Genomic DNA, 26,512 nt, shown 5'->3' on the forward strand with positions numbered 1-26,512 from the left:
AAAAATATTCAGATCTAGTGAACAACTATAAAAACATGAATACGACAGCTGAAATCTGGCTGCACAGTTTTCCATCATTTTTAATTTTGAACAAGGCACATTCAATGTAAGCAAACAAAGAGTACCCCCCAAAATTCCAAATGCAGAAAAAACAAAACAAAGCAAACAATGGAATATCTTTGACATGTGATGTGGTCCTGCCTGTATAATACTACCATCTCTTAGCTGGATCCCTAACAGCCAAAACAAAAAACAAAAACACATTGATTGCAGCTTTTGTTTACATAACACTTTCTACTCCTGCCTTGAAAATCTCAAGTAAATATCTTGCAACAGTTCATACAGTTTTGGGATTAGATAATATCAAATAAAATTGTTTTCATATAATTTGCTATAATCTTGCTTCTATATTTACAACACTGAAAAAATGGAAAATCTCTGCCTTAGACAAAGCTTGATTTTTACTGTTAGAGATTTCTTATTTTTAAAAAAAATATCTAAGCTTACTAATTGTACAAAGAAAAAAGTTGTATAAGATTTATTGATAGAAAAACATAAAAAGGCAAGTGGCCATGCTAGATCAGATCATCTAGCCCAGCATTCAATTTTAACAAGATTGCTAAAAAGTTAATTACAAAGTATAAAAACAGCCCCTCTGAAATGTTTGTTCTTAATACCAGGCACTCAGATATACAGAACCTAGCTATGTAGGATAATCCTAATTGATATACACTTTCTTCAGAAAAATAGTTGAATCCACAGTTGAATTCATTTAAATTAGTGCCATGTTTTTGTTTATAAATAAATCATTCTGTGATGTTGTGGTTTTATTGCTTTCTACAGCTTGGTACAAGAGGGGCAAAAAGTCTTGAACCTTATGCCTTAGCTGTCTCTGACCAGATTATTGCAATGTACTCATTGCAGATGAATATATACAATGTATTCATTCATCCAGAAGCTGCACCGAATAAGAATGCAATGGTGTATAGTTATAAATGTGGAAACTCTACTACTTTCAAGCTACACTATCTCCCTTTAGGCTTCTAGATGGAATTCAGGGTGCTAGTAATCACCTATAAAGCCCTACAGGGTACAAGTCTGGGTGATGTGCAGGACCACCTAAGATTATTTCTGTCAATCCTATATGTTTAACAAAATGGGCACGCTCTAGGTCCCTTCCTTGAAGCAATGTTATCTGATGAAAGCTAGGAGTGCCTTTTCTGTTGTGGTGCTTGCTCTCTGAACAACCTCTCCAGTCAACTGAAATTCAGTTGGCCCAACACAGTCAATCTTCAGGAAGGCTTTAAAACTTGTTTTCTTTGGATGGTGAACTTTGGGAGATGGAACTTGTGCTATTAGTATATCAATTTGTTTTGCTTTGATTTCTTGATATTTTTTATTTTAATTGTAATTTTTTTCCTTTGATTTTATTAATGCACACAGTTGAGACTCATGATCGTGCATGTTAAGCAGCCGTATAAATGTTTTAAATAAATAACATGGGTGGCACAACAATCTATCAGATAGCATCCAGAGTTATCCTTCATGGATTGTGATGTTTGTCTAAAGCAGGGGTGTCAAATTTGCAACGTCACGTGACATGTCACGACGTATTGCAACTTTTTTTCCATTGCTGGCAATGAGATGGGTGTGGTGTCAGCATGATGCATCCGGCCTATGGACCGGTAGTTTGACACCCCTGGTCTAAAGCATAGCTATGCCACTCAAAGTTCCCACTATGAATTTTTTTCTTTCTAGAGGAAGCATTCTCATTGATAATAGAATAATTGAAAATAGTTCTACCCCTGTATTTTCCTCAAAATGGATTGTATATTTTCATACAGTTTGAAAAATACAACACATTTATTTAAAAGCATATTATAATACTATAGAAGTAACTTGGGTAGTAAAAATGACAAAATCATAAAATTAACAGTATTAATTTTTGTAATTTCAAAAACTACAGATTTGTACCTGTTCTGCCTTTCAACAATTTATTCAGATAATATTGCCTTTCCAGTTGTGGATTTGCACCAGGACGTAACAATGCTTTTCCTGATCCTCGGTTACTTGTAACAGCCACTGGTTTTCCTGCAAATTACAATTAAAATGTAAGACAAATCACACTGCATCCATTTTTACAAAACTGAAAATATTCAGTTTGTTTCTGTTTTATAGATCTCAATTATTCATTTTAGTATTATTTAGAAAATTTATATGGCTGCCAAACCTGTGAGCTTGCCAACAAAATGTAGAAATGATTATAAAAACGGCAACATACACTGAAAAAATGTAATAGGATACAAGGTCCAATTCACAAGTCCCCAAAACACATATATCTACTAATCATCTGTGCTTATTCTTAAGGGAAAAGTCAGATTTTCATAGCATTCAAGAAAGCTGGCAGGTTCACAATCTCTTTGTGGAGGTTGTTCTATACAGCAGGGGTAGCAGTAGAGAAGACATATCTGCTGGGTCCTGAAGGTGACACTGTTTCATAGAAGAGACTGGAACATATTCACCATGTCAAATCTGGTGAAATGGGTAGAAACTATTTGAAGCCAAGTGGTTCCATAAGTAACCTATCCTTGCACCTCTGTAGTTTTAAATGTGATAAATGAATTGCTACTGTAAGCTAGTGCAGCTTATGAAGCAAAACTGTGACATGGGTAAATCTAGATGCTTTCAGTATTGTGTGTGCCATTGAACTCTGTACTAGTTAAAGGTTCCAAATGCTTCTTAAGAGCAGCTCTATGTACAGGATGTTGTATTAATCCAACCAGGAAATGACTAAGGTGTGAATGACAGTGATTAAAATCTCCTGATCCATGAACAAGAGTAACTGACTCACACAATGGATTTCTGCAAAGGTCCTCTTAGCCACAGCTGCCATTGCTTCTCAAGCAGTAATCATGAGTCCAAAATCCCCAAACCACATACCAGATTTGTTTTGGGGAAACTCAACTCCATTTCAGATTGCAAATGGAATGGTTCCAGACTGAAGAGGCCCAAAAACCCACAGCAACAAAAAACCTGATGGGACTGAATTACAAACTTCATATAGAGATGTGTCTCCAGCCACTGGTTAAATCATTTGTACATTCTGCAGTAGGGATATGTAACTGGGTTAGTTACAGCCAGCTATTAAATAGAGGTGGGAAGAGTATCAAGTCCTGAAGTACCCCACATAATAGAAGTCCAAGGCTAGACCTCTCCTTTGCTACTAAAACTAACTTGAATTGATCCAGGAGGGCAAGAATGAACCACCTCCATCCTGAAACTTCAGAGGTCATCCACAAGCATCATCGATCAAAGCTGGTTTGGTACTATAACCTGGCCAGAAACCTAAATGGAAAGTATGCAAATTATCTATTTCTTCTAGGATCTTTTGATGTTGTGAGCCATTTAGTCAAGTTGGGGGTAGAACAGACTAGACTAGACTAGACTAGACTAGAATAGGAACATTTTGTCATTGTGTAACTCACAATGAAATCAAGTGCTGTCCACAGTGCACACTACACACAAAAACCACAAATAAGAACATACATTATATACACACACATCCTTCATATTCTATTCACCATTGTGCTGCCCCTAATATTGCACTTCAATGTTGCACTATACTGTGGTATTTAATATGGCTACAGCTCTGGGATAAAAACTATTTTTCAGCCTATTTGTCTTTGTTTTTATTATCCTGTACCATCTGCCAGATGGTAATATTCAAAAAAAGAATGTCCGGGATGAGTCTTTAAGAATGTTTTGAGCTTTCCTAAGACAATGGAAACTGTTGTCGGGGGGGGGGGGAGGAGAGGGCAGCTAATAATCCTCTGGGCGATGGTAATGACCTTCTGGAGCGCTTTCCTATCTGCTACTGTGCAGCAAGCAAACCACACACAAATGCAATAGCTTAGAATGCTCTCTATGGAACAACGGTAGAAGGTCACGACCAGCAGGTTTTCATTCAGTTGTTGTTTCCTGAGAAGTCTCAAGAAATATAATCTCTGATGGGCCTTCTTAACCAATGCTAAACATGAGCACTCCAGATCAGGTCCTCTTTTATGGTAACACCCAGAAACCTAAAGCTTGCCACCCACTCCACAGTCTCCGCTGATGATCAGGGCTGAATGTCTGATCTATTCCTCCTGGAATCTACTATAAGCTCCTTGGTCTTGGTTGTGCTAAGAACCAAATTATTGTCTCTGCACCACAAGAACAACCGTTCCACCTCATCCTGGTAGGCAGACTCATCCCCCTTGGAGATAAGCCCCACCACTGTTGTATCATCTGCAAATTTAACAATAATATTGCTGGGATGAGTGGAGGTGTAGTCATACGTTTAAAGGGTGTAAAGTAGGCGGCTCAACACACAGCCCTGTGGGGAGCCCCTATTAAGAATAAGGGCTGAAGAGATATAGTTGTCTAATCTAACCCTCTGAGAGCGGCCAGACAGCCTAGCCCAGCTGCACTTCCACGAGGGGGCACCCAGCTGCACTTACCTCCTCCTTGAGGTGGTTGCTGCTGTGCTCGCTCTCCTTGGCCAGGTTGTTCATGATGGGTGCAGGAGGGCAGAGTGTGTGGGTCAGAGGGAGGCCATGTAAGGAGACCTGGCTTTGTAATCAAAGCATCCTCAGCAATAGGATGGGAGACCACCAGGGAATGGCAAAAGGGCAACAGGGCTGCTGATGGCCAAGTCCTAAGGTAGGACTTCCCTCAGGCCCTCCCTCCCTCTCATTCCAATCTCCTTCCTTCCTTCATTCCTCCCCTTCTTCTCTGCCTCCCTCCTTTTCATTCCCATCTCTTTCCTTCCCTTTCTTTCTTCCTGTTTCCCTCCCCTCTTTCCTTCCTTCCCTCCCTCCCTCTCTCTGTGCCCAGGAAGGGATGAGGGGAGGGGGAGAGGGGGGCAGCACTTCTCTCAAAGATTAAGAGTTGGAAGAGACCTTTGAGGTCTTCTAGTCCAATCCCCTGCTCAAGCAGGGGACCTATACCATTCCAGACAATGGAATATCCAATCTCTTCTTAAAAGCCTCCAGTGATGAAGCATCCATAACTTCTGAAGGCAAGCTTTTTCACTGGTTAGTTGTTTTCACAAATCCTTAGTTCTAGGCTGGTTTTCCTCTTGATTAGCTTCCATCTATTATTACCTTCTGATACTTTGGAAAATAGGTTGATCCCGTCAAATGTTGGAACACTGCTATCATGTCACCACCCCTAGTCCTTTTCACTAAGCTAGACATACCTAATTCCCACAAACATTTGTCATATGTTTTAGCCTCCAGCCCTCTAATCATCTTTGTTTACCATCCACTTAGACCAGATGGTCCCCCTGGTTTAGTTTATAGAACAGTGGCCACGAGCAGAGCCTTCTCAAAGACATCACCCCAATTATAGAACTTTCTCCCAAGGAAAATATGAACAGTGCATCCCTCACCCATTTATAGGCAACTCCAAACACACTGTTCAGCCAGGCATATGTAGAAAAACAATACATTTTATGGTCAAACAACACTAAGTAAATTACTACTAAGTATTTTTAAAAATAAACATTTGGTTTAGATATTAATAACGAACCTTTTAGATCTGGTCTATCTCGGATACCAACTGATACAAAGAAGCAGTCCATATCCACATGCATTATGCAACTTTGATGTTTGGCTGAATTCAAGAAGAATGTACTATCTAGGAAAAGAACAGTAAACAGACAATTTAATCCTGGCTAAATAACTATCCATCGTTTCTATTAAAACTAAAAAATTAACCTTAAACTATCTCTCGATTCTTCATTAATTACCTTTTAGTAAAATATAAAAGAAACATCAAACTATAGAAAATTTCAAATTGCTTAACAAATTGCCACCTTATCTTTAGTTACCTTTTTAATGCTATACAACTCCAATTCCCAAATACTTATGTTCTGACCAAAACAACCATACCAGGAGAAATGTAGCTAATCAAAATATCCACCATTTCACTGAAAAATAAATATGTGACAACTTTTAAAATATAATTTTAAAATATTTTTACCTAAGTCAGCTTTATTTATTGTAGATTGTCCTGCTTTAATTTTTTTCAACTTTTCTCTTCCTGGGAAGCTAGCATTATTTTGTTTCTGTAGCGTGTTGATAAACTCTGTAAATTCACATTTCCAGGTAGATATATGATGCAGTCTTGAATGAGAATAAAAATCTGAAATGAAATTGCCATTAGAAGGTTTGGACAAAGGTGAATAATCTTCCTTATTAGGATCAGGTACTGAAGTAGTGCTTTTTGTGCTTGAAGGCCCCTGAACAGTATAGTGATGAGCACCATTTATTTTAATATTACTGTGCAAAGATGAAGAAGATGAATGACTCATAGTCCTGTGCACATTTCTTAAAAGTTCAGTGTTTCTGTTGCTTTGTTGCAAATGCTGCTGAGAACAGTCTCTAAAATCAGTGCTTTCTTTTACTTCTTCATGCAGAGGAGACAGTCTGCTTGTAACACTTTTGTCAAAGTGTAGCAAACCATCCTGCATCTTTAAGGCACTGTTGGAACTATGACTATGTCCATTAAAAATGGAAAAGTTGTCTTTCTGATGTATTCCATTCTGTTTGCTTCTGGAAAGAGCTTGCTCCAACTCCAGGAATCTTGTAGTTTCAGCTTCTTTCTTTGATTTACTCACTCCATTTGTTTTCATTTCATTCTCTACTTCATGCTTCTTTACAAGACTATTTCTAAAATCAAGAAAATTGATAAAACAAATACGTAAGACAAAGTTTAAACTATTTCCTCTTTTTGTTGTAATCCTTTTATATGAAGACTAATAACGGAACTTACTATGACGTGTAATATTTTCTGCACAAGAGGCATTTTCCAAATATTTTAATTTTGTTATACATTTGCCACACTTTCAATATATCTACATTATGCTGTACATATTTTATTTCATCACCTAATCAGAAATTGAATATTACATAAATGTTAGCAGCACTGACATTAAAAATCTTTCAAGCATATACTTTATGATTCCAAGAGTTCAGATTGACATAAAAACTCAATGGTATACTTATACAATACAGTCAGATCTAAGTACTCATTCTATTGCAAAATAGAACATTTGACAGATACTGTTCTATTCCCTGAACTGTCATATGCTATAGATTAAAGCAAGAAGGTCTAAGTGTTAACTCTACAACGAGCCTGGCTGCAGCTATCTTGGTCATGCTAGGTTGCCACACAAAAGGGAGGGGGGATGGAGTATCTCTGTTAGTCTAAACAATATTGTGTTCTGTGGGAATTAAGGTCATTTTCTCGCTTGGGAGAAGAGGGTTGGGCTTTCTGCTAGAAAGCCCGCCAAACTGCTCTATTGGGTAGTGTAGTTATTGCATAGCACTGGGGGGGGTCCGTTTACTTTGTAATAGTGTAATTCTTTGGAGGGAATTTCCGACTTGGTTTCACTTTTGACCATGCCAATATTTTGTATCAAATAAACGTGTAATTCTTTGGAGGGAATTTCCGACTTGGTTTCACTTTTGACCATGCCAATATTTTGTATCAAATAAACATGTTCTTTGAGGAAGTTTCAAGCCTCCGAGTTCTGATTTATTTGATTCTATCTATCGGAACCATGACATTAAGTTTTAATTATTTGATGTATTCTCTAAACCGCAATGTAAAATTAGAGATCTTTCCCAGTATTCTGGCATAAGTAAAGGAAATATAAGGAAAAGCATTCAATAAGGGACAGGCTCAACCAAACATGTATGAGACCTGTGGTAGTAAGGGGAGCAAAGCAGCAACACTTCTCCATCCTTATTGCATCTGCAGATTGCTAGGTGATACGGTTCCTCGTAAGGGGTTAGCTCTAATCTTTTGCAGGTTGTGTGGAGGAATTTGCACATTTGTGGATAAAGGCGCTCAAATTAACTCCCAGTTGGACTCTGGCCTTGTCACAGGTCTAGAAGAGATGCTTGGGAAAGTGTCTTACCCAGTTATCTGGTAATGGTTTGAATCTGTTGGACCTAAGGAAGTGGACAGGTCCTTAGGATTGTGACCCTAGTCATCTTTAATTCCATGTAACGTCTGGCCTGTGAAAGCGCTTGGGGGTAGTTGTGTGAGTGGGTTCTAGCAGTGATGAATTCTTCCTGGGGTAGGGGATAGTTCCTTTATCTCTTAAAGAAATACCAAATTATATAACTCTACCCTTGGTGAATTAAGTGATGCTCTGGAGGCTGTGAAGGTTTGGGCAATGAGCAGTTGTCAGTCATGGCTAGGAGGGCCTTTGATAGCTCTATCTTGTGCACAACTAGTCTCATCCATGACTGCCAGACCCTGCTTAATTACTCATGTCCTAATCACCTCATGTAGCCTGCAATAAAGGCTACATGAGGCTGTCCTTGAGGAGTATCTTCAACTGGTACAGAATGTAGCAGCACAGGCAGTTATGTCATTCGTTGGAACAGTCAGGTTACTCTTCTGCTCTACAAGTTGCATTGGTTGCCAATTTGTTTTCAGATCCAATTCAAAGTACTGGTTTTAACCTTTAATCCCTTCATGGCATAACACAAGGCTATCTGAGGGACGTCCTCTTCCCGATTATTACAACTTGCCCTATTAGAGAAGACATGCTGCGAGTACCATCAGCCAGAGCAGGGGTGTCAAACTCAATTTCATTGAGGGCTGCATCAGCATTGCGGTTGCCCTCGGGGCGGAGGTGTGTGGCCAGGGTGGGCAGCCTACTGGGTGGGCATGGCTGGAGTGCGTGTGGCCTACTGGGTAGGCATGGCCAGCTCTACATCATTCGTGTCAAGGATACCTATATGGGCCTGGGCAGGAGTGGAACAGTTCTGAGGGTCTCTGGCAGAAGGAGATGGGACTGGGGCAAGTGCCAAGGCATGGTCCACTGGAGGAGCCTCACTGTTCCTCTCAGGCCATGCGGGGGGGGGGCTGGATGGTGGCGTGGAGGCCAAATGCCCAGCCCAGCCCTCAAGCACCCGCGGCACTAAGCCCAGCCCCACTTCCCCAAGGGGCGCCCAGCTGCACTTAATTCCTCAAGGCTGCTGGTGCTGTGCTTGCTATCCTTAGCCAGGCTGCTCATGATAGGTATGAGGGCAAAGTCAAGAGGGAGGCCCACTCCCTCTCCATGTGAGGAGACCTGGCTTTGTATCCAAAGCTTCCTTAGCAATAAGATGGGAGACCCCCCAGGATAGGCCAGGAGGGGGCAAGGGGATGGTGAAAGGGCAGCAGGGAAGGACTAAACCAGGACTTCCCTCAGACCCTCCCTCCCCTCCCCCCTCCCCTTCCATCCTTCCTTCCTAAGAGTGGTGGTAAAATATTTGAGATGAGGGAGGGAGAAAAACAGGCAAGAAACGCAGCTGGGGATGTGTCATCGCCTGGAAGTGGCCAGCACATGGCCCTCGCCTACTTCACATATCCACCTTGGTGGGCTCTGGTGGAGGGGATGCCATGAGCAGCATGAGAGTCGATGTTACCTGCGCAATGCTGCCCAGCCCCCCACCTGCCCGGTTTTGGCAGGCATCAGGGTGCTCTCCTCAAAGTGCTGAGAGGCTGAGCTGGGTGGCACGAATCTGAAGAGAAGCACAATGCTGCCCAGCCCCTAGCCTGCCCGAAGTATGCAGGGCCATGTGCTGGCCACTTCCAGGCAATGGTGCATTTCTTCATTCCTCACAAAGGATGATACCTCCCCAGCATGCGCCCAGTGGGCGAGGCTGACATGGCAGGGGCTGGTCCCTCACTGTTTCCAGACAACCTTGTGGAGCTAAGACTGAATGCCTTTCAGCATAGATGGCCACCATGAAATTGTACATTGGCTTCCGGCTGGCCTGGGCCAGGGCCAAGGCAGTGGGGGCCGTTCCCTCACTGTTTCCAGGATGGGTTTACAGGCCACATGAAATCACTTTGCGGGCCATGTCTGAGCTAGAGCTACATTTGGTGGGTCCTAGGAGATGTGTCTTCTTTGCCATGACACTTATGGAACATTCTTCCCCCCCGAATTAAATTAGTTCCATTTCTTTTGGCCCTCAAGACATGGTTATCAGATCTACGGTTCCAAGGGAACTAGAGATTTGCTTAGATGGATCAATTGTTGAGGTTGCCTTATTTATCTCTCCTCACCAAGGGTTTTATTTTTATATTATTTATTTCTTAATATAGATTTCTATATTTTTTGTATTTGTTGTTTGTATATTTGAGGTTTTTATCCAAATGTTGTGCACCACTTGAGTCAATGATAAAAACAGTTTTACATTTCATAAAGCTCTTCCTAAGAAAGTATCATAAGCCTGAAACACTAGAGTAACGAATGATTTTATGAGGATTTTTGTCATGTGTTTTTGTTCAGTTCAGTTTTACTTAATGAAATACAGTACACAGCTGGAACAGACACTGAAAGTAATCTTATTAAATCATACATTATATTGTACTACGTGTTTTGGGAAAACAAGGTAACTGGAAACAAGGTAATATTAATGTGCATTTTCATTTAAATATGTCTTTTATATTTTTTTTCTTAATGAGCATCAACTGTGGGCAGTATACATGGTTTAGAAGTGTGACACATGAGAGCAAAAGAAAATTAGATACAAAAATAATTTGTCTTCCAATACCTATACCAATACTGTTAAGTCATGGTTTGTTTTAGCCATAATAGGGGGTAAATGGATATAATAATAATAATAATAATAATAATAATAATAATAATAATAATAATAAATAATAATAATAATAATAATAATAATAATAATAATAATAATAATAATAATAATAATAATAATAATAATAATAATAATAATAATAATAATAATAATACATTACCTTAACAGCCCTTAGGTCCTTGATTAGGACTTGAACTGTTAAGTTTTTACCAGGCCCAGACTGTGAATTGAACTGAAGATTATGCACAGTCAATATCTGAAAGACACTGAAGGAAAGGCAGACACAAATCTAACATGGAGCTGGTTTTGATCAGGGGTGCTAAAGAAAGAAACTGAAGGCTTCATTTTCACTGCCCAAGAACAAGTCCTGCAGACCAATTCCATGAAAGCAAAAATTCAACATGTCAGTAACAACAGCAAATGTCACTTATGCAAGGACAAAGATGAAACAGTGGATCACCTTATCAGTGGCTGCAGCAAAATCTCACAAACTGATTGTCTACAACGTCATGATCAAGTTGCCAAAATCATACATTGGAAGCATTGCCAAAAGTTTGGGTTTGAATGCAGCAAAAATTATTGGGAACACCAAATAGGCAAAGTTGTTGAAAATGAACAGGTCAAGATCTTGTGGAGCTTTCAAATCCAAACAGATAGACACCTGGCCCACAACACGCCTGACATCACTATTATGGAAAAGAAAAAAATGATATTGCAATACCAGGTGATGCACGAATTGAAGAAAAACAACTAGAAAAAATAACAAAATACTGCGATCTGCAAATTGAAGTTGAATAATTGTGGAGGAAGAAATCAATGGTTGTACCAATAGTAATAGGAGCCCTTGGAGCAGTACCCAAAGGGTTGCCTGGATACCTGGAAATGTTGAAGTTATTACACCTGAATATTCTAACTTTGCAAAAAACCACCTTACTCTGAACTGCCTATATACTCAGACATTACCTTAACAACTTTTAGGTCCTTGGTAGGGACTTGAATTGTTAAGTTTTACCAGTCCCAGATTGTGAATCAAACTGATGATGATGATAATAATAATAATGATGATAATAATAATAATAATAATAATAATAATAATAATAATAATAATAATAATAATAATAATGACCCAGATTATTGGGGGCAATAAGCTGACTTTGTAATAATGCCGCTGGGGGGGGGGCGAAAGCCCTAATAAGCAGGCATATACATAGAATGAAGGCTATTGCTAAGCACATTTGATTTGTGCTTAGATTGTAAGCAGCCCTGAGTCTTTGGAGAAGGGCGGGATATAAATGGGATAATAATAATAATAATAATAATAATAATAATAATAATAATAATAATAATAATAATAATAATAATGACGACGACAGGACTCATAAGGAGTCAGACAAAGAGTGTCTCTCCCACAAAAAAATGTTGAGACGTAAATTTCTGAAAGCTATACCGTCTTGGACGTCGCCTGTATTAACAAGGTCTGCGCTAGATGTTGGAGTTCCTGGATATCTGGTGAAAAATGAGTTACAGGACTCAGGATTGTTGGCTGAGCAACCAGGGCTAGCAGCTAACTACTGGAAAAAATGGTGTTTACCCATCACAAATATACAATGATTAAAAAACAGTGATTGAAAACAAAGAAATCTGTTATTACAGATGAAATCCAACAAGAAGAAGATATTTGAAATGAATGCACCAGTTCTGCAAAGAAAAGCATCCAGAATCAGAAATAACAGAACAGAGGCTAGCAAATCAATGTTGATTTATAATACAAAATAAGATATTCACAGAAGCAGAACTGGAAGAACTGCAAAGGTATACCCAGTGCAAAGAAATCAAAGCCTTGCCAGAAGTAACTCAGAATGTACTGGCAAACCAGGGGGAGTTGGCAGTAGAGGAATCCAGCAGAGATATACAATAGTTTTCATTTGGAAATCAGGCACACTCTTCTCTGCTTCAGGAAGAACAAATCCCTCTAACTAAAGAAGTAAAAGAATTGAAACAAAGAATAACTGAGCATCTGGAACAGCACAAAAACATCCGAATAAGGCTGCCTGCACTGAAGCTTCTTCCAAAGCAACATCTAGCACAAGCATTAAAAGATGCTAATATTACAATGTCAAGTATAAGCACCAATTCACTGCAAGAAACAAACCAACTAATGTACAGCACAGCTGCAGTTATAAATGAATACCTGGGATGCAAAATCAACAGAGAAGAAAAAGAAACCAAACAGTGCACCACAAAAATGGAAGATTAGACTTGGAAAATAAGATCAGCAAGATGAGATCAGATGCAAGCAAGCTAGAACAGATGAAAAAAAAAGATGCTGAAGAAGAAGACCAAAAAATACCTAATCAAGAAATACCATTTAGAAACAAGGAAGATCAAGGAAGCACTGGAAATAATAAAACAGCAATTAACAACTATTGCCAAGAAGAACAGCAGATATGAAGCTCGAATTGAAATCACAGGCAGAACCTCCACTTTCAATCCAATCAGAAATATTTCTGCCAATCCAACAATGGAGAAACTGCAATGAATCAGCCAGTACCTGACAAGGAAGAAACAGTGCAGTTATGGGATAACCCAAAGAAATACAACAAGGATGCAGATTGGTTAAAAGAGGTGGATAAGAATAAAAATGAAGTTGAAATGAAAGAACTAGTAATAACAGCAGAAATGGTAGAGAAAAGAGCAAGGAAGATCAAAAATTGGTCAGCACCAGATGAAGATGAATGGCATGGTTTTTTGGTTGAAACATCTACAGTAACTGGTCTATGCCCATTTGTTGCCAAGCAATTTAACAACATACTACAAGGAGGTGTAACTGAAGAGTGGCTAACATCTGGCAGAACCTACCTGATAATGAAAGATGCAGCAAAAGAGTCAGCATCAGGCAACTACAGGCCAATTACTTGCTTACCAACAACTTTCAAATTGCTAACTGGTGTGGTAGCTGATGCAGTACAACAGCATCTAGTTGAAAACAATCTCTTTCCACCTGAGCAGAAAGGAAACCACCCCAATAGCAGAAGTACAAAAGATCAACTCCTAATCGACAAAATGATTTTGGAAAATTGCAAGAGAAGGAAGACCAACCTGAATGTAACATGGATTGACTACAAAAAGACATTTGATTCTGCCACATGACTGGATAGTCAAGTGCCTAGAAATAACAGGAGTCAGTAGAAACATCAGAAAGTTTGTGCAAAGACCAATGGCACAATGGAAGACACATTTGCAAGTTAATGGTGAGAGACTGGGAGATGAATATTTCAAGGAGATTCACTATCACCACTACTATTAGTCACTGCCCTGTTTCCTTGTCAGGAAACTCAGACTCTGGTTATCAAACATCAAAAATATCTGCCAGACTATCTCAAGCTGTATGGAAAAACTCCATGTGAAATAAAATCCCTCCTCAACACTGTATGTATATAGAGACAAAATAGCCTGACAGCCGCGGACAGGAAAGTATTACAGAGGGTAGTGAGCACAGCACAAGACATTGTGGGCTGTTCCCTGACACCACTGGATGACATTGCCAGGGCTCGTTGCCTTGGAAGAGTGAGGAAGATTCTCAGGGATGACTCACACCCTGGACGGTATCTCTTTACTCTCCTACCATCCGGTAGGAGATATAGGAATATAGCCAGCCGTACCAACAGGCTGAAAAATAGCTTTTATCCGTGGGCTGTTAGACTTTTAAATGGGACATAATCTCTGTGAACTTTTTTGGAACTGCTAGACCTGGGAGGCCGGTGTGTGGTGTAGTTGGTTCACATGGTGTGGTAGGATGGAGGGTTTGTTGTCACTGTGTGTTGGGGGGTGAGAGCACGGAGGGAGGCTCAGCTAATCTCAATGAACACATGTTGTACTTTGACAATAAAGGTTTATTTATTTATTTATTTTGCAATGGAGTTTGGATTGGACAAATATGCCACAATCATTATCAAACAAGGAAAACTAATGAAAAGTGAAGAAATCAAGATGCCTCACAAAAATAACAGTAAGAGTCTGGATGAAAATGATTACTAAAAATACCTAGGTATCCTTCAAGCTGACAACATCAAGCACACCGGTCAAGAAAAGATTATAGGTGAATACATCAAGACAGCAAAGAAGATCTTAAAGTCCAAACTCAATGGAGGAAATACCATCAAGGCAATCAACATCTGGGCAATTCCAGTCATTAAATAAATAGCTCGAATAGTGGATTGGACTCAAGCAGAACTAAAAGCAATGGATAGGAAGACTAGAAAAATGATGATGAGTCATGCCCTTCATCCATGCAGTGACACTGACAGACTCTACCTACCAAGACAAATAAGTGAGCATGGAATGTTGCAAGTACATCAGATAGTTGAAGAAGAAAAAAATGGCTTTGGAAGAATATTTGAACGACAGTGAAAAAGATGCACTGAAGTTAGTATACCAGGCAGCCTTACTGACAACTGGAGAGACCAAACTGGCCTACAAGAAACACCAAATGAGGAACAGAATGGGGGCATGAGAAGACAAAGTGCTACATGGCCAACACATTAAAAAAAATAGCAGGGAAAGCATTTAATAACAAGACCGGACAATGGCTAAGAGCAGGAAAGTTGAAGAAACAGACAGAGGGACTAATTCTGGCTTCACAAGACCAAGCCTTAAGGCACATGCATACAAAGCCAAAATTGAGAAGACAGCAACAGACAGTAAGTGCTGTCTATGCAAGAAGCTGAAGAAACAGTGGATCATCTGGTAAGCTGCTGCAAGAAGATTGCACAGACTGACCACAGACAGCAGCATGACAAAGTAGCAACAATGGTGCACTGGAAGATCTGCAAAAAATATCATTTGCCTGCAAGCAAGAACTGGTGGGAGCACAAAATAGAGAAAGTCAAGAAATTGAAGAAGTTAAATTGCTCTGGGACTTTAGTAATCAAAGCAACAAGCACCTGCCACCTCCAGACTTAACAATTATCAAAAAGAAAGACAACGAAGTCTGGAGAGTGGATGTGGCAGTGCCTGGAGACAGCAAAACAGAAGAGAAAGAACTACAAATAGAAATACAATGACTTTGGCAAAGGCAAGCAAGACAGTACCAACAGTAATAGGTGCCTTGGATGCAGTCCCAAAACAACTAGAGCACTACTTGAACACCATTGCCACTAACAAATTCGCCATCAGTCAATTGCAAAAGGCAGCTTTACTGGGAGCTGTTTTCGTCCTGCAATGATATCTGTGACACCATCAAACATCCAGATCTGCCTATCCCAGATCCTTGGTAAAGACTCAACAGGTAGACAAAAATGCCAAACCCCATCTGAACATCTGGCTGACTATGCAATGTTCAATAATAATTCATCAAACCCATCAGAATGGCTGTGGCAAACCAAAATGATGACATCTGCATTATGACATTATAATGCATATCCTACCCCTATGAATTTGTATCCTAAAATCTGGCTTCATCATTATCCAGTTGTCCCCTTGAATGCCTGATACCATGCAACAATAAGCCATAATAATAGTTTACAAACGAAAATGTCTTAAATTATGCATTAAGCCCAAATCAAACATACCCTATTATTGTTTAGTGGATATACAGTACATATACATATACATACATACACCTATTCAGAACTCATGCACAGTATTTAAGCAAATCTACAATCCTATGGAAGAATAACTGTAAAACCACTATAACTACCACAAGTATCCAATAATGCTTTCCTGTCCCTGAAAATTATGTGATTTGGTTTTGCTATAGCATGTAACACAAAATGCTGCTACTAGACATATTCAATAAAATGAACCCCTCTCCCCCATATCTTAGTATGATGTGCGAATCTGTGAGCAATAAATATTATCAAGGTGTTACTAGATTTCAGCTCTTAAAATCTGAACAGCCACAAAAACAAAGAAATATAGAAAACTAACTGCAGAAAAAGACCTAGAGATCCAACAAGTCTGCCCTTTGAGGTTTTTATTGTTTTCTTTTTAATTTATTATGTACTGGTATTCTTATTTTTTAATCTTACTTAACTTTTTAATTTTTGTCAGACATGCCACCTCAACCTCTAAACACCCTGGAAAAAGAACCTGAACTCTAAGTCTAGTATGATCCAACCTATTTTTGTTACTGACATCTACTTCCGAGAAATCTGAGCAGAAGTATTTGTTTAGATGGTTTCCTGTAGTGGCTAGCCATACAGAAGCAGCAAAGAGATACAGAAATTCAGTCCTGACATCTAATTATTATTAGATTTATTGCCTGCCTTTTTAATAAATTTGTCAACTTAAAGCTGCAAAATATCTCATACTCCTGAATCTTATTTTTCCTGCAAGAGTAATCCTGTAGATGGGTTGTGTTGAAAGTTACTTGCCTAAAGTTATCCAGCCAGCATTTCATTCATTTAACTAGTTTCTGGCGGGTTTGTTTTTAGCACTGAGTTTTTATTTTGAAGCATTTTGGATGTCTTAAATGGAAAAATAATATACTTCAAAACAATTCTCCTCACTAATGCTACAACTCAATAGTATATAAAACAAAATACACATTTTAAAATTCAAAACTGCAGATAAGGAACAAACCCATGCTAATGTACTTAATTAGTGTTATTATGCTAGAAATGAGTTGCACAGTAGTAAAACTCTGGTGCATCTAGTATGAGAGGACCTGGCTTTAATACTGACAGCATAAATTTAATAAATTAATGCAGATCACCACCACCTGTCTATACTTCTGCAATGCGTTTTACATATGGGTACTCTTACAGTCTTACAAACTGCAATTAGTCCAGAATGTGATGAGTTGTATGTCTGCCAACTGCTAGCAAATGGAACATAACTAGTACGGGGCTGATTTTGCAGGCGTTATATAGTGGTTACAATACGTTTCCAGATATAGTTTAAGTTACTGATATTGAATTATATAGTAAAGCCCTTCATCATCTGACATCTGTACTTACAGGGTTCCCTACTCTAATCAAACTTGGCCCAGCTCATATTTTATAGAAAGTTCCTAGTGGTCCCCCAGTTCTACTAGCTTAGGCTAGATAGCACTGTTTTTCTTTGGCAGCACCACTACTTTGGAATGGCCTTCCTTTGGAGATCAGTCTTGTTCGCTCCCTGTTGTCTTTCAGGAAATTCATGAAAACTGAATTATTTCACAGCTTGTATCTGTCTGTCTGTCTATCTGTCTGTCTGTCTACCTACTTACAGATAGAGTGAGCGAGCTGTGGTGGCGCAGTGGTTAGAATACAGTATTGCAGGCTAATTCTGTCAACTGCCAGCAGTTCGACTCTCACTGGCTCAAGTCTTCCATCCTTCTGAGGTTAATAAAATGAGGACCCAGATTGTTGGGGGCAATATGCTGACTCTGTAAAATGCTTAGAGCTATAAAGCACTGTGAAGCAGTATATAAGTCTAAGTACTATTGCTATCTATCTTCCTTATCATTTATGTGTTTTTGTAAATGTATTTTTAATTGTTACACTAATGTATAACTTGGAAGTCTTTTGACTAAGATGGGGAATATGTTTAATAAATAATAAATAGCTTCTAAATAGCAGAGAAATTACAAGAGATATGACTGGGGCATGGATAATGATTGAACAGCTCTCAATTGTTTTTAGAAATCAAGGTATGAAGTAAAAAGGAAAAGGTAAAGGTTTCTCCTATCCAGTCATTTCTAACTCTAGGGGATGGTGCTCATTTCTGTTTTTCAGCCGAGGGAGTGAGAGTTGTCTGAAGATGTTTTCATGGTCATTCACCAGCATGACTATACACCAAGGTGCATGGAGCATGCAAGAGCACTGCAACAAATCTATACAAGTGCAAACAACCCACTTTATATATGTATCAAATTAGGTTTTAATATCACATTGTTGTGTAAACAGTATACTTATCTAAAAAACCTTAATATGACAACATTTGAAAGAAGCTTGATTTTGGGGAAAAAAGTAAGTAATTATTTTTGTCTTATTTATTAGAGTGGTATCTGGCTTTGTGATCAGAGATGAAAGCAGCATATGCAGCACTCCTTCCATTTTTCCCCCACCAGAACTCCAGGATATGAGGTGGGCTAAAAAAGAATGGCTCGCTTATAGCCTCCTGTGAACTTCCACGGCTGAGAGTAGACTTGAATCTAGGTCTCTCTACTACAGCAACACTTTAACCATCACAACTGCATCGGTTTCACACTTAATTCCATTGTACTTCAAACTATAATGTGAGGTATACTTTGAGATCCTCAAATAATTTAATATACATTATCGACATAAACTCATCAACATTTCTCAATCTTAAACTTAATTTCAATTACAAAATGAAAATAATTACTTACACCCTGTTGAGTCCCATAGAGATATTGCTAGGACCTGGAACTGAATCTTCAGGCTTGCATATAGTATTAAACCAGAGGCCTTTCTGAATACTTGTCTGTTTTGTGTAAAGCTGATAAGGAATATATGAAAGGAGTCGTCCAGCCTTTATGCTGTAACAGAATGTCAGAATTTTAATTGCTCAAAAACTTCATGAAAAAATACTCTTTATATACAGTGGAATATTTCTCTGTTCTGAAAGCCTTATTAACAGGTGTGCATATATATGTAAAGGATATACTATAATCTAAATTCAATTGTTCTTACTTTCAAGAACATTTTTAGACAGATTTTAAGTGGCTTTAAATGGTGTTACATATTTCTAATTACTCACATCATTCCTTTCAGAAATGCCCAAGACTTAAGTACAGTTCATCTGAATAGGAGGCATTCTCTTATTCACTTTATTGAAATAGCTTTTGAAAATGTGTCAAAATCGTTTCACATGTGTAATTATACTTTTGAGAAACAAAAATTTACATTCCTCTGGGTGCACACTGGAGATGCTAATTTAGCAATTCCCTTGGACTTAGATGAGTTAAAAGAAAAAAGAAGGCACAAACATAACTAAAAAAAATCTTCAAGGAAACTCTGTAAATCAAATTGTTTGAGTAAAAGGATGCCTAAATTTGAATGTTTTAATTAAAAAAATTAGAAAAGACATGTAACCTGATTTAAGATTTCTGCCATTTAAATCCTTATGTGATGCCAGCCAGATGAGGACAGAAGTTATAACAGAAGTGCTTACTTCCTCTGTTGTGTTCCTATTCCTTAGTCTTATCGTCTACCACAGGTTTAAGAGTGAAAGTGGAAAGAGAGGTGCTCTACCACAGACTTTCTCTCCAACTGATGAAGGCACTGGATTAGAAGAAACTAAGTATCTAAAAAGGTTTCAATTTATAACACAAAGTTTTTCTATCTTGGCCTGTTTTGATTTTTCAATTTATTCACTTTTTATGACATCTTGCAAGATCAACATGAAAATCATATAGAGAAGTACAGACTGTAATTATTTTAAATGTTTTATTTATGTTGTTAATGTTTAGTGAATCAAATACAAGTTATTACACAATTTGTATTTATAATCCCAGAATATTCTCAAGTGTTACACTGTGATAAATGCAGCAAACATTCTGTTATACAGAAAAAGAGAATAATCAGATTGATCGGGGAAAATGAACTGGAATAATATAGCAATATAATTCTTTTTGATGTACTTTTCATTTAGCTTGCATTTACACTAATAAGAAATTTGGCAAAGACCCAAAAGCCAATCTATTTGCAATTAAGAAAACTACAGTAGGATCACATTACCCAATTAAAAAAAAAGAACTTGTTACTGTTTGTGATTAGGTTTCTATGGGAATGGGGCAATCTTATCTGCTGCATTGGGGATAGTCTCAAGTACAGATTATTTTTTCAATAAGTATAGTACAATTCAAATTACTTTAGCAGAATTGGTTATGTTTAATAATTATAAAATAATTAATAGTTTAATGCATATAAGTTAAAGCAAAAACAAGAAAATTATTTTTATATTTAAATACAATATATATATTATGTAAAGCTTTCTATTTAATTATCTGGTATTTTTAAATGAAATTATGGACCTCATATTCAGAATATTCAAACAGGATTATCAGTCTGCTCACAATTCTCTAATATTTACCTATCTATTATCCAATCTGGTCGAACTACTTTTTCTCCCTTCAGTTCCTTTATTTTGGCATTTGGAAGATTTGTAGCAATAATATGTGTTGTTTTGGATCTAGAATAGTATACATGATATTGTCCTCCATGCAACATCATTAGCCGCCTCAATTCATCAGCAGAAGGATCTGTGATAAAGATACAAGATAAATAAAAGTATTAAAAGAAATCATAAAATGAAAAACTTAGCACTATGCTTTGGAATTAAGAGTAGTTGTTCAACAAAACAAAATGTTGAGGATAAAGTAAAGCATATACAGAACACCATATTGTGGTTTATTGATAAATATTTATGTCAAAATGTCCATATAGATGTAGATTTCACAATTCTACATCCCTCAGTAAAATATCAATTTTGGAAAGTTGTCACAACTGTTTTTCATTAGGTTACTTTTAATATTTGTTTTAATATTTCTTCTTCATTCCTTATTCAATAAAATACCTACACTAAAATGCTATAATCTGGAGGATTCCTGTTCAGAGTTCCAATACACTTGCTAACCCTTTGCCCAGGATATTGGATTTTATTCCGTCTTCCTTGCAATTTTTGTACTTGAAATTCAGACAACAACATTGACTCATTTCTTTCATCCATTGCTTCAGTAACATTCAGAGTAGCCATGCTCTGAAATATTGTTAGAAATATTTGCTATTAGCATATTCAATGAAGATTTAAAAGAGAATGCTGTATTGTGGAACAATATACAGTATTCTATTTTTTCTTTTTTATACTATGACAGCTTGAAAGCCATTTCTATCCTCTCACAAACCATTTTTGTTTTTGAAAACTTATTTTTTACTGGGAGTCCCACAAGTGCTATAGCAACAATGAACTATAACTGTTGGGGCTACATTGTAGCCTAATTTTTCAAAGCATCTCTTTGGCCATTCCACAAGTGTAGTGATAGTGTCCACTCAACTATCAAGACTACTATACATAAATAGCAAAAGAAGTATCTTTTAAGTAGAAACCCATCAGTCCTGCTCTTCATTTCATAATTCAGATGAAAAGCAGAAAAGAAATGTGTAAATCTGCAGTTTGCATTTTGCAATTATATACACAGTTTTTTTTGAAAAACTAAGTTAAAGTAATCTTTATCAAAATAAATAGGAGTACAATAACACTGCATTCTGGAACATTTCATTCAGGGAATTTAGGGAAGCAAAAACTGGCTCTTCTTTTAGCAAAGTTATAGAAGATTCTAGTTAGGAACAGAATAAACTTACAGCTTTGCCATTTGCTCAGATATTAGTATCTTTATTAATTTTTTCTTAACCCTAACTATATTCCTAGAGGACATTTTGAACAGTTTATAAAAATAAAAGCATCACCTGTAAAGCCATTGACAAAGATGGCAACTCCACTGAAAATGCTGGATGAATTTTCATCTTTCTGATGTTTCAGAGCTGACTCTGAATGAAACTGATTCTCCAATTTCTGGACTTTGGCAGACATATATCCTCCCTTGAATGGAAATAACATGGATCTTTAGAGGTTGATTATCAATTTGATCGATTCTACAATTATATGAAAAACAGTTTAATAAGTGTGAAATACTCATAATGCTAATTCATAACTTATGCTTTAGAAAACATACAGTACTAACAAAACATACTAACAAAATCAAAGAGATCACATTATTACTGCTGAGTAATGAGATTCCAGCCTCTGACCTATATACATAATATCAATTTCATTTTTCAAATGAGAAGTGTTACATGTTTAATCTTTATATGCACTGTACATTTTATAAATCTTATGTGTCAACCTTAAGTTACTTCTAAATATCAGAATGATTTTCAGTCCTATCTGAAGTTGAAGTATTTACCACTACTTGTTTGGCATGGCAATGGTGAATATGTTTTATTAATGAAATAATTACATTAAAGTAGTACAAAATATTTAATTCTCTCTCAAATAATGTTTATTTATGTAGTTAAAAGCTTTACTGCATATACTTACCCATGTCCCCCAGCCATCTCTGTCACTGGCTCGTTTTCTCCATCCACCTTGCTTCATAGTGAACCTTCTATTTGTGGAAGGGAAAAAAGGCGTTTAACTATTCCAGAAATCATTTGAATACATTGTTTCTACAAGATACTAATTTATAGTTTGCAAATTCTTTAAAAACATTTGACTGAATATTTCCTCATTTCATAGTTAACTTAAGGTATATCTTAATGCTATATGCTGGTGTAGTTTGATGCTTAATTACACTAAAATAACCGCCAATACTGTGATATTTAGAGCTAAGCCCACAACTGAACAATTAATGATATCAAGAGAAAAAAGGAGGTATACTCAGAAACAGCACAGAATCCTATCCTTTTCAAAGTTTGTATCATATTTGTGTGAGCATTAACTTAAGATAACAATGCTGTTATTTCAAATAAATATTACATGGATAAGAGTCAGGGACAGGCAAGCTGGATGCCTTCACCAATATCCTCAAACTTCCATCTGCAGATGGGAGCTTGTGAACTACTATCAGCAATTATATAACAAAGTCAATGGTCTATTTCAATAAAGGACACACCTATATTTCAGAATAAATATTGATTATATTCTCAAAAGGTCTTAAAGATATCCAACTGCACAATCATATACATAGTATCTACCAGGAAGTTTAACTATACTGTTTCACTTGTGATTGCTATGATAGAACACTCTGAAGACATAAACAAGGCAAAATTCATTATAAATTAAAGTCCATGACTTTCAATACAAAGTTGGAAAATGGATTAATTATCATTGTCTCCGGAGGAATTGAAGAAGAAAATAATTATACCAGTCCTGCCAGAACTTGCCTGTTTTATTCCCTTATGAAGTCGTACTGTACAGGTAGCATAAACATAAATAAAGAACACGGAAGAATTTCCCTCTCATTACTGTCATGATTCTATCCTGAACTTTAAAACATCCAGAACAATTAAAGATGCTTATCAATATTTTTAAAATGTTTACAAATGGAAACTATTAATAATTTAACATCCAAAGTATGCATAATTCTATAAACTATTTGTTTAAGAATTTGAAATTAGTACTTTTTCATTCTAGCCTACCTCATATTTTCTTAATTTTTTGTGGAGAAAAACCTGAAGTATCTAAGATTTTATTTATTTATTTATTAAATTTTTATACTGCCCTTCTCCCGAAGGACTCAGGGCGGTGTACAGGGCAATAAATATTAAAAAACAAAGTACAAAAGTTAAAAAACAATTAAATAATTATGCCCGATATATACAATAATTAAAACCATGTTAAAAACCCAACCCCAACCCCATCAAACCAGGCTGGATTGCTCAAATAAGTAAGTTTTTAGATCCCGCCGGAAGGAGCGAAGGTCGGGGGCCATCCGGAGCTCAACCGGCAAGTGGTTCCACAGGTCTGGCGCACCCACAGAGAACGTCCTCCCCCTGGGGGCCACCAGTCGACATTCTCTGATCGGAGGCACCCTGAGGAGGCCCTCTCTGTGGGAGCGCACTGGACGGAGGGAAGTTGACGCCGGCCGCAGGTGTTGCCGTAGGTAATCCGGACCCATGCCATGTACGGCTTTGTAGGTCATTACCAACACCTTGAATCTCACCCGGAGGGCAACCGGCAGCCAATGCAGCTCGCGGAGCAAAGGTGTAACATGGGAGTATCGGGAGACTCCCAACACAACTCACGCGGCTGCATTCTGCACCAGTTGGAGCCTCCGAGTGGTCTTCAAGGGCAGCCCCATGTAGAGAGCATTACAGTAGTCCAAACGAGAGGTCACGAGCGCATGAGTGACTGTACGCAAGGCATCCCGGTCCAGATAGGGCTGCAACTGGCGCACCAGGCGGACCTGGGCAAAGGCCCCCCTAGTCACAGCTCCAATATGATCTTCTAAAGAGAGCTGTGAGTCTAGGAGGACCCTCAAGTTGCGCGCCCTATCTACGGGGGGCAATAGCTCATCCCCCATAGCAAGAGATGGAGTAATCTGAATTTCCCGGGATGCCGGCACGAACAGCCACTCAGTCTTGTCAGGGTTGAGCCGAAGCCTGTTCCTCCCCATCCAGACCCGGACCGCCTCCAGGCAACGGGACATCACGTCGAGGGCATCACTGGGGTGGTTTGGGGTCGAAATGAAAAGCTGGGTATCATCAGATAATTGACCAATAAATATTTTTAACTTGGGTTTATGATTGGCTTCCCATATAAACATCAACAATGTTTACCAAAGTTCAGACATTTACTGCAACAGATGGACTCTATAGTTAAATTAGTGTCCCTATACATTATGCTGTTGATTGCTGACAAGTACTGGAAGAGATACATAATTGCACCCATCTGTAATTTTAAGTTCCCTTTCACTCTCACTAATGCTTCTGAACTTTTTTCTTGGGAAAGAGGGGAGGGGTAAATCAGATCAGGCAACAATCAGACAGGATAGTTTCTAGTTTTGCCTTCAATTGGCTCGGTGGAAGTTCAGAGTGTTTTCAGACAGCATTATGTATACAAATTTTAAGTTGCCCAAAGTATCTGCTTCCAAATTATTCTTTTCTTTCTTCCTTAAATCAAAACACATTAATTTTATTAAAATAAAAAATAGCAAAATAAAATCTTAAACTCATTAAATATTTGTTTTTTAAAGTTTCTCATATATTCTTTTATTAATTTCCGTACGCTAACTACAATGAACTATTATTAGCACAGGGTACTGCATTCTCTGAAACACTTGCTAACCTAACTAACCCTTTTTAACTACGCATTAGATCTATGCAAATCCTTCAAAAGTAGTACTTCAGAATGTGGAAGAGTGAATATGAAGTGCCAATTTTTAAATAATTAAAGCAGTACAGTATTTCCTAGGCTCTGCATAAATACGTATGTGGAGGCAGCCAAGAGCAGCTTCTGATGTGCTATACAAACCTGGAAAATGATGCAGCTGCTTTAATCATTGTAAACATTTCCTACGTATTCAAAAAGCAGAGGTCACCAAACTTTTGGGCACCAGGGACCGGTTCCATGGAGAAAGGTTTTTCCATGGACCAGAGTGAGTGGTTTTGTGTGCTGCCTGCATCCCACAGATTGGGCTTTGCTTGTTTATGCGGACCAGGTACTGGCATGCCACGGACCGTTACCAGTCCACGGACTGGGGGTTGGGGACCCCCGTTCTAAAGGACTTCTAAGGCTTTGCACAGCCCTACTATTTTGCAAAACATCCTGAAAATGAATATACCTTTTAAGGATACAAAGCCTTATATGTAAATCAACACATAGAGAGTAGCAATGATAAGCAAAACCCTACAATATTTAATTTTAAAGTACCTGCCTATATCTAGTTTGGTCAAGTGGTTAAGGCACCAGACTACAAATCAGGAGCTTGTGAGTACTAATCTCACTTTAGGTATGAAAGCTGACTGAGTGATTCTGGGCCCAACCCACCTCACAAGTTTGTTGTTGTGGGGAAATTAGAGGAAATATTAGGTATGTTCACTATCTTGAATTATTTATAAAAATAAATATACTTTGATCAATGTTAAAAATCTGTTTTCTCATTCCATGGTTTGAAATTACAAGAATTATTTTTCTTACTTAAAATAGTGAAAATTATGACATTACTAACTTCACGAAGTCTATGTCATAACTTCAAAACATTACTTAAAAGTTTTCTATGTAGTTTTGTTTCACCAAATTCAAAACAAATATTGCTTCACTAAATATCTATTTTATATCTTCTTGAAGGATCTTGGCATTGTTTATATGTTGTACATCATTTCATGTTTATAACATTAGGAGATGAATTAAAT

General features: G+C 37.7%; 1 protein-coding gene across 2 annotated transcripts in view; it reads right to left on the reverse strand.

Annotated features, from left to right (window-relative positions):
- The window catches only part of REV1 (REV1 DNA directed polymerase), a 67,163-nt gene that overhangs the window by 37,128 nt on the left and 3,523 nt on the right, over positions 1-26,512 (reverse strand). For both annotated transcript variants that reach the window (XR_014026248.1, XM_081326424.1), the window contains exons 2-8: positions 22,698-22,764; positions 22,067-22,199; positions 20,694-20,862; positions 18,988-19,137; positions 6,025-6,713; positions 5,572-5,679; positions 1,975-2,091 (exon numbers count right to left, since the gene is read on the reverse strand). Coding sequence is in view for 1 of the 2 variants with exons in the window: in XM_081326424.1 (XP_081182550.1) it covers positions 1,975-2,091; positions 5,572-5,679; positions 6,025-6,713; positions 18,988-19,137; positions 20,694-20,862; positions 22,067-22,199; positions 22,698-22,754 (1,423 nt within the window). In the remaining variant the exon portion in view is untranslated. The remainder of the gene's footprint in view (positions 1-1,974; positions 2,092-5,571; positions 5,680-6,024; positions 6,714-18,987; positions 19,138-20,693; positions 20,863-22,066; positions 22,200-22,697; positions 22,765-26,512) is intronic.

The sequence above is a fragment of the Vipera berus genome (genome assembly GCF_964194415.1).
Source record: "Vipera berus genome assembly, chromosome: 4".
Classification (NCBI taxonomy): domain Eukaryota; kingdom Metazoa; phylum Chordata; class Lepidosauria; order Squamata; family Viperidae; genus Vipera; species Vipera berus.